This window comes from Plasmodium gonderi (genome assembly GCF_002157705.1).
Source record: "Plasmodium gonderi DNA, contig: Chr08, whole genome shotgun sequence".
In the NCBI taxonomy this organism is placed as follows: Eukaryota; Apicomplexa; class Aconoidasida; order Haemosporida; family Plasmodiidae; genus Plasmodium; species Plasmodium gonderi.
Genome location: NW_021628933.1, coordinates 606093 through 618702, shown reverse-complemented (window position 1 = coordinate 618702; position 12610 = coordinate 606093). Strand labels below are relative to the sequence as shown.

Sequence of the window (12610 nt, the reverse complement as noted above, 5' to 3'; positions counted from 1 at the left end):
ACTTGGTGGCGTAATTCGTGGAAAATTTATTCTCGATAAAAATTCTCTGAAAAATAAAAGCCACTTGTCAATGAAAACATGTATGCTAAGGTAGGAGGAATGATCAGAAGAAATAATGACAAGTTTCACAACACCTTTTTTTTTTTTTGTGTCAGAATTATGGCATCTTAACTGCTTAATTTATTTTCAATCTATTTTTCATTACATGCTATCCTTCCGATTCGATCAATTAAAGAATTGTTCCTTAAATTGTTCCTCAACTTGTTCCTTAAATTGTTCCTTAAATTGTGCCTTAAATTGTTCCCTAAATTGTGCCTTAAATTGTGCCTTAAATTGTGGCCTAAATTGTTCCACACCTTATATTCTGAAAATCGTTCAAGAATAAAAAATCAAATTAAAAAATGTTTCATACGCCCCGGCTAGTCCATGAATTGGTGCAAATGATTTTTTGGTGTTCATGTGTCTGCATGTACATACGCGTTAACACATTATCATACACAAACTTGCGAGCACATAAATATAACTACAACTACATTTATATTTAATATCTATACTCGTGTGCATATTCTTTCGCCAGGATTAAATACATGATATTTTCAGTTGTGAGTGAAAAGTGGACTTATTTCTAAAGGATTAAACATCCAACAATGAGATTTGCATAAATGTATGCACACATTCTTATACCATATATATTTAACAACCAATAAATGTATAGGGCAGAGACAATTATTTTTTCATCGAATCAAATTAAAACATTTAAAATTTCTATTCAGGGATTTGTTCGTATAAGCAACACATTCTTTACGGTTCGTGATGAAAATGGTTTTGTGTGTAACTATACTAAAAAAAAAAAAAAAAAAAAAAAAAAAAAAAAAAAAAAAAAAAAAAAAAAAAAAAAAAAAAAAAAAAAAAAAAAAAAAAAAAAAAAAAAAAAAAAAAAAAAAAAAAAAAAAAAAAAAAATAAAAAAAAAAAATAAAAAAAAAAAAAAAAAAAAAAAAAATAAAAAAACAAAAAAAAAAAAAAAAAAAAAAAAAATAAAACAAAAAAAAAAAAAAAAAAAAACAAAAATAAAAAAAAAAAATTAATACATTTTTCTCGCATATACTTGCTTTTGTATACGATCATGTATATACACAGAAGGAAGCATGGAACAAGATACACAATTATATAATGTGCTTTTCCATACATTTCTGTCTATGACAAAAGTGTGATTTATAAAATTCACAGTAAATCGAATTGAAATAAAAAAATGAAAAAAAAAAAAAAAAAAAAAAAAAAAACATAAGGTGTTAAAGAAAAAATACACATGGACAAGAGCAAAGTATGTCAATATGCCCATTTATATATACATATATATATATATATATATATATATATGTATATATATAAAGGGGCACAGACGCACATAATTAAAAATTGGACAAAAAACAGATTGAAGGACATAACAAATATCCGCTTCATGAACACAAAATGTAATTAAAAACTAAACATTATTTAAAAAAGGAGAAGAAAAGGAAAGGGTGGTATGACAAAACAATCTTGAAATGTTAAAACTCAGATTTTTTTTTTTCTTTCTGTTCCATGTGTGATCCTGTATAAATATCAGTGACGCACGCAAGCGTTAACAAAAATGTACACACACACATGCACTTATATATATATATATATATATATATATATAAGTGCATGTGTGTATGCACGTATGTATACATAACTTCATAATCATCAGCTGCCGTTGGTACCAATTTTTAGATTAACCAAAATGCCTGACCCTTTGATGTCCTTCAAGTATTTGTCGCATAGAGGAACAAATCGGATGCTATGAAAAATGGAACACAAATAAAATAAAAAAATAAAATAAATGAATTGACTGATAAAATGTAATAAGGAAATGGTTTATGATGGGAACCTCTCGTATAACTCGTAACTATGGGTGAAAATTTTCACCCCATATATATATATATATATATATATATATATATATATGTGTATATATTATGTTCTCTTTGCATAATGCTTGTTTTACCCTTCTCTTAGACATTTCACAGGAAAGCAGGCACATGCAATGAGTTCGCTTTTTACTGTATCCTGCATATAAAGATTAAAAAAAAAAAAAAAAAAGGGATAAAAAAAAGTTGAAATTACATGATTTAATTAATAATGGACAATTCCCTATCACAAGAGTTATAATATCACTCTGTAAGCAAACAATTTCGTAAGCATATAGTTTAGATATAACTATGTAAATTTTTTTTTTTTTTTTTTTTTTTTTGTTATCTTACATATGTTTTTAGCTCAAATACAATGAGGGCCAGTGAGGGGTATAATATTTTCATCTCAAAATTGGATGGTTTTGGCCAACTATAAGAAAGGAAGGAAAAATAAACAAAGATTGTAAACTTATGGCATATATATCCAAAACATGTACTAACGTCGTTCATTTTCACAGAGTATAATATGCCTATATTATATATAATCGTATGTATATGTTCACATATTCATGCAATCTGTTCTATCGTTCTGATTCACATAAAAAACGAATATCGAAAAAGCTGGGTATAATTTTGTATATGAACTTGGCACAGACGCATGGGGTAAAAAAAATCTTACCAATAATTAAGATCATAAAAATTGACTTTGGCTATCTCGGTTTTAAAATAATATTTTTGCTCATTGTAACCATGTATAGATATAGTAACGTACAAATAGAAGAATAAGTTATTTGCTTTTTTTAATTCCTCAAACGTTTGATAAAAACTCTTATTTTTTGATTTAGATGAATTGTTCTTATTCGAATCAGTAGTAGTATTATTTGATGTAGTTGCATTACTACTGCAGCTATTAAAACTACTACTGTGGGATAAAGAAGAACATAATAGGAAGGACTTATATTCAGATAACATGTCTTCATATTTTTCTTCCACATTCAAACATTTATTATGAATATGATTAACATCATTATCATTATCGTTAAATTTTTTCATAAGAAATTCATGACTTATGTATTTTTTCTTTTTATTATCATCTGATTGTACATCCGAAAAAAAGAACTTTTTTTTTTCCTTTTCTAATTTTTGTAATTCTTTAAAATTTTTCATCTTTTTGTTAATTTTCTTATGTGTTTGAATACGTTGAATCATATCCATTTTGAATAATTTTTTTTTTAATTTTTTTTCTTGATACTTATTTTTTATTGAAAATAATAAGTTAATTTGATGCAAAGATAATATTTGCAGATTGAGGTGTAAAATATTGTAGTCATTTTTTTCATTAAACCTTAACAATTCAGGCTTTAAGATATAACCTGAATGCTTTCCTCCATTCTCTAAAAACCTTCCTTTATTTAATAGCATACTCAAGCCATTATACTGATAATTTAATGCCACAAATTGAATTCCTGCGCTCCAGAATATAAGCGGATTAAAGTTTGTAGATGCTAATCTTGTGCCTGATGGATATACACGTGTTAATGTTTTCTGGTTGTACTTTATTATTTCCTCTTCATTCTTTTTAATCAACTTGATAAATTTGTTTTCACTAATTGAACATATTTCGTTGTAAGTTCTATTTTCACAAAAATTCTGAAATGGATATCCTTTTAAGCAAGAATATTCATTTAATATATTATTACTTTTTAAGCTTTGATTTTCCACATGATTTTTTTGCACCGTCTTTTTTTCTCCCTCCTTATCATTTTTCTTTTCTCTTTTTTGTGTATCAACAAGAAGAGAATCATCCTTTTCCTCCATATATTCTTTATTTACACCATTCTGACGAATCTTACGCATGTCATTATATTCGCTACTGCTGATATTCTTTTTTCCTTTTTTATGTTTTGAGAATTTACTGCTTTTTACCACTTGGGGATTATCACGAGTATTGGTAGTAGGATCTTCTCCTCGTTGATCTTTCTCAACAACATCAGAATCATTACACAGTCTACTAATGGAAATGCTTCGTTTTTTCCTTTCCTGTATGTACCCCTTCTTCTGGATGCTTTTTATTGTGTAATTGTCATCTTGTTTTTCAACGTCTTCATCCTTACTACCGCTGACATCACTGCCAACATCTTTATGATGTATATCTTGCAAGATCTCCAAACGATTATCATCATCATAACCAAAGTTATCATAACTGGAGACTTCATCATCACAACCAGAGTTATCATAACCAGAGCCTTCATTATTATTATGATTCTGTTCTTCCGTTTCATCATATGGATCATCTTCAACTATGTCGGATATATACCCCAACTCGTCATACATGACACTTTGCAATCCCTCAAAAATAAAATAAAATCCAGAGTTTTCGTTATTATCAAAATGTTTATATTTGACTAAGAATTTGTTCATGCAATTGTTTGGTGTAATATTATTAATTTCGTCTCTGCTCTTGGGTATATACAACTGATTCCCTAAGATATATATTAAAATTTTAGCAATTAAATTTTTGTGCTTATTTTTACAATGAATTTCTAGTGATAATATAATGGGGAATGGGGAGGTCGTAAATCCGAACATTTTGCATGCAATGAGAGTGTCACAAAAAAGGATAGAAGAAGTTAATTTATATCCATAAAAACCATGATACACCACAATATTCTTATTAAAATAGTAACAATCGAACTCTACACATCTACATCCATCTATTAAAATGTAAATATATTGTTCAATATTGCTTGAGCTAAAAATTTGTTTTCTCCCAAGGTAAGTATTATGACTACTATTAATCCAGTAATTACAAAGGGGTAGGTTCATATTTTGATATACCTTGGAATATTCAGGGCACATGACACTATTATCTTTTGATAATAAAAAATACACCAATCCTATTTGTGTTAAATAATGTTTGTCCTCATTAATTATTACAAACGGGATATTATACTTTTTTATTGTGTTTAGTAATTTGTATATAACTATCGCTCTTATATAATATGACTTATTTTCCATATTTCCATCTTTCCATGAGATATTCCTTTTTTTTTCATCATCATCATTATCATCTTCTTCTCTCTTATTCCCCATGCTTTCTATATTCTTTTCATCTTCATGGTTATTCTTGTCTACTTTGTTATGAAAATGCCTTCTGCAGCTATCCCCTCTATCCATGTTCTCATTAATATGTGTATTACTGTTATCGTGATACTTGCAGTTGACATTTTTACTTCCATAATTCTCACTAAAATCATCGTTGTAATAAGGCCCATCACTTCTAACACATGTACAAACATTATTTTTCTCTGTCTGCGTGTTATTAAAACTTAATTTACTTCTTAATATGTTCAAGATGGTGATATAATCTTCATCATTGTACATAAAATTGTCTGACAAGAGAAAAGCATTATGTAAATTGTTCATATTGAAATGAATGTCATTTTCACTTACATTATCCTTATCCATATTCTTCATAAAGGTGCCTTCCCATTCATAATTATCAAAATTATGCCTCCTCGAATTAACTGGTGTAATGTCTGCTCCTTTTTCATATGTATCTATAGAATTTCTTGTGTGTTCAATTTTTCTGTCTCTTTTGTTTTTTCCCTTCATCTGATGAGTATTACATTCAGAGTTAACTTCCACATTTTTTACATTTTCATTACCTCTTTTCATATAATCCATTTGGCTATTAGACACTTTTTCGTCATATACCTCATCCACACATGTTCCTACATTACCTGATGTAAATGACTTATTTAAGGTCTTACCAGGGGATTTTAATATATGAACTTCTTTTCTACAGATCTGTAGTGATGCCAATCCTTCGTTAATAAACAATCTGTGAGTCATTTCATGAGCACTGAATATTCGCTCCTCACATTTCCCTTCACATTGAACATCAATCAAGAATTCAATAAAATTTCTGTTACCTATATAACTGCAATTTTTATCCTTATACATATTAAAATGTATGGTAATATGATTATTTGAAAAAATATGTTCTAAAATTTTGGTAAATCCTAAATAGTTTACAGTTCCTTTATTCTTATAAATAGAAAAGTAATGATATAATATTTTCATATTTAGATATATATTCAGACTTCTCAAAATAATATATAACTGAGATAATGTCAAAGCGTTAATGTCTTTTAACCCTGATATGATATAATTATCATATAATTTCTTACTTTCATATATAAATGGTTTCATTTTTTTTTTACCTGACCCTTTGTTAACTAACTTGTATTGATAATACATCAAACCAAAAAGCCACATCTTCCATCTTTGTATATCCAGAAATGTGATTCTTAAATTTCTGTGTATACTTATAATTTCGATGGACAAATTTTTTTCTTCTTCTTTTTTTTTAAAAAAGGATGATTCCGACCCGTCTAATATTTCTATTATATCCCATATGTATAAAGATGGGTTTTTATTTTCTTTTAACTTTTTCTTCTTAGAATTCCATCGTATACAATAATTGTTTACATCTAAGTAAATAAATTTTAACGTCTTTTTTTGAAATATATTATTACTATTCCATTTATATACATATTCTCCTTCTTTCATTTTTTCTATGCACACAGGTAGGTATGCATGTGTCAATACATTTTTTATATCAAATCCTAACTTAGAGTCTATGCCATCTCCATTTTTTTTAGTACAATCTTTTTCCTTCTTACGCATGCTCAGCTCGCATATTTTTACATTGTCAGAGTCATCATTTCTACCCAACCCTATGTCCTCCGATAGTAAGCTTATTGCATCATCGTTTTTTTGTGTTTCTTCGTTGCATGGGTTTACAGGTGTATTCTCACTAATGTTCATGAGGCACAAACTGGGGTAGGTGGATATTTTTTTCTATCCGTCTGTCTATATATAATGCGTTTTACCTAATGTGAAATTTGTAACCCATACATTTATGCACATGACAAATGAGATATTCTTTCCCTTTTCTGTATTGCACTATAAACTAATAAGTTATCTGGTTCAATAAAAGTGCAAACTGACAACTCCGCTTGATCTTGCTCTTGATCTTGCACTTTTTTTTTTTTTTTTTTTTTTTTCCTAATATTTAAAAATGACCATAAAAATAGCTGTAATGTAAGTACTTTCCTATCCCTGTTCCAGTTATGTGAATTACTTGGCACAAACATAAGACGGTGTACATTAAAATAAAAAAAAAAAGAAATTGAAGTTGAAACTGAAACTAGGCATGGAAATGAAGAAAATTAAAGCTCCTATTCCCCAAGATGTTAAAAATACATAGATGTATTTTTATAAGTATATATGATATATACACAACAGCTCATTTCTACTTTAACAAAATAATAGGAGGGGCATATAAAATGTGCACTAAATATAATACGTGGGAAAAAAAAGGAAAGAGCCACAAATGGGGTTAAAAAAAAAAAAAAAAAAAAAAAAAAAAGATAAAATAAAATGAAATAAAATAAAGGAGAATAAAGAAAAACAAAAAAAACAAAAAAAAAAAATGTTTCAAGGCATGGTCAAAATATCACAGTCGTAACCTTATATCAAAACGCGTGAGATAGAAAATTGATAGAGTTTATTTTCATGGCCTTTGCACATGTATTCCTTTTCGTATATAGGAACATATGTAAATATATGTATAAGCAATATATGCGTATCCTCTTGCTTACATATAAGCATGTGCACAATCAAAGTTCTTGATTCAGACCAACGTGCCTGTGTTATGTGAGGACATGTAAGTATACATTTATGTGTATATATTGTCCTTACAAAAATAATATAAAAACATTTTCCCTTAATATTAAAAAAAAAAAAAAAATAGAAAAAAAAAAAAAGATATATATATGTATATACGTATGTATATATACGCATGAATAATAAATGAATAAATAAATGAAAGCTAGTTGTGAATAAAAAAAATAACAAAAAATAAAATTAAGTGAAATGATTAAGTTATATGCTTAGTTTTTTTCTTAAAATTAAGACAAATTTGAACACAGGCATGAATGACAAACAAAAAATTCCAATATAAATAAGCTTAGAATGAGAAAATTACAAACACAACGAGGAGTTATGAATATCATGTATTCGAAAATAGTTCTCTCATAGGGTAGTAGCAGAAAATAAAACGACGACGCGCATACGTATGTATTTACTGTACGTATAAACAGAGTAGGAATATATTTATTTTGTAATAAATTCAATGTATGAAATGTGTGCCAATGTGCAGAGACTGTGTAAAAAAAGAAAAAAAAAAAAAAAAAAAAAAAAAAAAAACATTAACATTAACATTAACATTAACAATAATAATGTGGTGGAATAGTGAAATTGTTGATTAATGAAACGGCAAAATAGTAAATTTAATATAACAGAATTTCTCACTAATTGAAATTGGCTATATTCTTTGCTTAATAACATTTTTTTTTTAATTTAATTACGTTCTATAATTTTTATCATGGATAAGACACATGCTGCAGGAATGAAAATCAAACAGGCTAACAGAAATAATAAGAACGATAAGAAGCATCAGCTACAATTGACGTAACTGCAATGATAGACAAAAAAAATTCACTGCACAACAAACATAAAAATGGGTTAAAATTTATCATCATATTTTAATGCATTTTCAACTTTAGGTTTTTATTTCATTTTCATACTGCAGAATGTTATATATCTAATACAGGCTTCCTTTTCTAATATTAACTACTAAAGCGGTCATAAAAAAAAAAAAAAAAAAAAAAAAATACGGGTATAAAAAGTAACGTAAATTTCTTTACATAATTCGTATGTATATGAGCATACATGTATAACTCAATACTTATAAATATATATGCATGTGTATTGTTACGCACAGGTTCATGAATATGTACATGTACATGTACACAGCCACAGAGGTATTTATTTTACTTGTAGGTTCATTTTCTCCTCTTTAATACCCCCATCCCTGTGTGTGTGAATTGCTATGCAGTTTACAAAAATAAATGGCTTTTTACCAGTTTATTGATTTTTGTGCAACATTATGAAAAAATATTTATATATCTATATTCATGTACGCATATATGTACATGTAATATACACATGTATATGCATGTATGAGGAATTGACATCTTTTCACAGTGAGACCAAATACATATGTACGGTTCACAAACAGATAATTCATTCAATAATTGCATAATGCATAAAAATAAAATACATATTATGCATTAGGAAGAACAGGAAATGGTGATCGCTTATTTTTTATTTTTTTTTTTTTTTCTTTTTTCTTCAAAAGCTACATGTAAAAACTTCCATTTATTAACAGCTTAAAGTAAGTTTCTCCTTTTCTCTCTTGGCCTTTTTTTTTTTAAGCGGTCAATAAAAATTCGTACTTATTTATTTACATGTAAATATAATACGTTCCACCAAAAGAGAATAAAAAACTATTAATTCTCCTTTAACATTTATTATATATAATCATATGTAAATAATATTTTTCCCCCCATGCCAGATGTTTGTTAAATATGTCCGAAAAAAAAAAAAAAATGGTAAATTTGCCATTAAAAAAAAAGATTTAAGCAAAAAAGGAAGAAATAGTAGGCGCGTAGAAAAATTAAAAGGTTAAAAAAAAAAAAAAAAAAAAAAAAACGGGCCTAAAGTATTTTCTTTTATCTTAATATTTTTTCCTATAAATATAAGCTTTTTATGCATATGGTATATATATATATATATATATATATATAGTTAGGGTTCAAGAAATATACAACAAATATATATTTTTCCAGCATGTTATAATAAATATACCAAATATCCCATATTTTGTTTTCCTTTTTGCTTGACATAAAAATTGTATAGAAGTGAAAAATCATAAATATTTATTATTCCACAGCATATAAAAATGAAGAGTTAGCACAGGTGAGTGCAGTATGACATTTTTGTGTTCATATTTTATATAGTGTAATATGAATATATATGTACGCATCACCTTTTTAAACACCTAAGTTACACTTCTTATATATATATATATATACTACAATATGTTCTACGGCCTTTATAACGGGTAGAATGAAAAAAGAACGGATTTGCAAAGGAAATAAATATAAAATAACGATTTTGTTGTACTTTTAGTATACAAAAATAATGGTATAAAATTATGTATATGAAATAAAAACAGGTAAAAACAAATGTTGTTTTATGCATTTGTCTATGAAACATAGTTGAATGAGTATTACAACTATTTGATAAATTTTTTGTAACAACATAGTACAGAAGTATATAGCAGCAACTTTTTTTTTTTTTTTTTTTTTTTTTTTTCATAAATTTATATATACTTTACTAATTAAAAAGAAAAGTTGTATTAAATAAAATATCTCTTTATTTATATGCGTTTTTCTTATTCGTATCCAATGTTTATACTTCTTCCCTAAAGGGGGTATGTGCAAATGGCAAAAAGGTAAACTTACATGACACACAATGACGTATATTTGTTGCAAACTTTTCAATATTGCTGATTGTAGTTTCACATCAATGCATAAGCATTTGTACCTCTACACCTGGCAAGCATATTTTCTCGTGTCAAGATAAATATGCAAATGGTACTGGAGAAGGTATATTAACCAATGAAAAGAGAATACAAAATGTGTGAAAAAAAGTTAAGGAAGAAAAACGTAGTGCAAAATGAATAAAATTAAAAATTAATGTACACATATGTATATTTAGGTAACCACCAGCATGTACTATATATATCACACACACACATCCAGAAAAAAAAAAAAAAACAATATTGATAAAATTTTTGCGAACGAAATTTTTCTCATGTCTCAGTTTGTAACAACTTTAAAAATATAACGAGAATACTTATATGAACACAATTGTCAAGTGAGTATATAAGATAGATTTTGTTCGCATAACACATCAATGATCAAGAACAGGTTTACGCTGTCGTTTTCTTCCATTTTTAAAAATTTATCTATTGCATATTTTAATCTGCAACTAATTTAGGTCTTGCATTTTGTTATCACACTTCATCGTATGAAATAAATTTATTCTTATTTTTTATTTATTTATAAACACATGTATTTATGACGAGGCAGAGAGGGCTTTTTTTCTTTTGCAAAAAGGTACACATCGGTTTGTAATATTAAGAAAAAAAAAAGGACTTCCTTCTTTACCTTTTTCTACATGATCACAAAATATGTGCACATTACGCGAATTTCCATTCAGCTAATCTGTCCCAAAAGAAATGTGGCTATTATAATAAGGGACATATTTCTTTGCTCGTTTCTGAAAGATAATTAATTGAAAGGCGTTCCCAAGCACGTACCTCATGGTTATACAACAGATACATACATATACATATATATGCATATATTTTTTTTTTTTTTTTTTGCCTCCCAAATTTTTAACATCATCTTTTGGGAACGAGCAGCTTACTTTTTCCCCTCTTTACTTGACATATTTTAACATATTTATTCATATCAACGAAAATGTATAAATAAATTAAAAAAAAAAAAAAAAAAAAAAATAGAAAATTTCCTGTCTTTTAAATACAGACAAAACTAACATGTTTCTCTTTACACCTTTTTGCCTTTTTATGATTCCATTTCCCCAACCCCCCCTAAGTTTATATTGATTTTTTAATTTGTCATTTTTAAGCCATTCATAAAATAAGTATGGAGTAAAAATTTCTTTATTATGTTAATGTCCCTTCATTTGCTTCCTCATCCTGTTCCCTCATTCTTTTTTTTTTTTTTTTTTTTTTTTGTGTGTGCACTGATGTTTTATTTTATATAGCTTTTTCCAAAATGTAGATATATAAAGAGTAATGGAAAATTAGCAGATATATGTATGTGTACAAATTAGAAAAAGAACACATTTTTGCAAAGGGTAAATCTATCTGTTAACAACAATCTAAAAAGTGTACTTTCTTTTTTTTTCTTTTCCTTTTGGAAATATTAAATTATATCTACAAAACTAAAATATAGATGTAAAAAGAACGGTAATAAAAATTCCTCTAATTTTCAATCTTACACATCACAGTGGAAGAAATGGAAAAGTAACACAAACGAATACATATCTTTTGTTTACCCATTTTGAGAGATAACCATATGTTGTGTAAAGTGTAGCAATATTAAAAAGGAAAAAAAAAAAAAAACAAAAAAGAAGAAAAAACATTTCTTACTATTTTGTTAAGTATTTACAACGCTTTTTTTTTTTTTTTTTTTTTTTTTTTTTTATTTATTAAAAAAGAAATAAATTTTTTTTTTGTTTGGTTAAAATTATAAAAAAAAAAAAAAAAAAAAATTTAAAAAAAAAAAAAAAAAAAATAAATAAGATATATATATAAATAAAAAAATAAATAAAAAAAAGTAAATAAATTTATTTATTTAAAAATAAAAAAAAAAAATAATGGATAAAAAAAAAAAAAAAAAAAAAAAAAAAAAAAAAAAATTATTTTTTTTTTATTTTTTTAAGTTTTTAAAATTTTTTTTTTTTTTTTTTTTTTTTTTTTTTGATTCATTAAAAAGGAAGTAAATGTTTTCTGTGCTTGGTTAAAATTATAAAAAAAAAAAAAAAAAATATTTAGAAAATACACATATACATATATATATATATATATATATATATATATATATATATATATATATATATAAATCTTCTTATTTAAACATGTATAACATGACTTATGTGTTAAGTAGAAGAA

At 26.2% G+C, this 12610-nt stretch overlaps 1 protein-coding gene across 1 annotated transcript; it reads right to left on the bottom strand.

The window, feature by feature from the left end:
• Window positions 1-1726: 1726 nt before the first annotated feature.
• On the bottom strand, window positions 1727-6507 carry PGO_081240 (phospholipase C-like; the record flags this gene model as incomplete). The annotated part of the gene is made up of 4 exons (XM_028687346.1): window positions 1727-1820; window positions 2028-2089; window positions 2284-2362; window positions 2612-6507. The coding sequence occupies 4 exons, from the start codon at window positions 6505-6507 to the stop codon at window positions 1727-1729; spliced, it is 4131 nt and encodes a 1376-aa protein (XP_028543147.1).
• Window positions 6508-12610: the final 6103 nt, after the last annotated feature.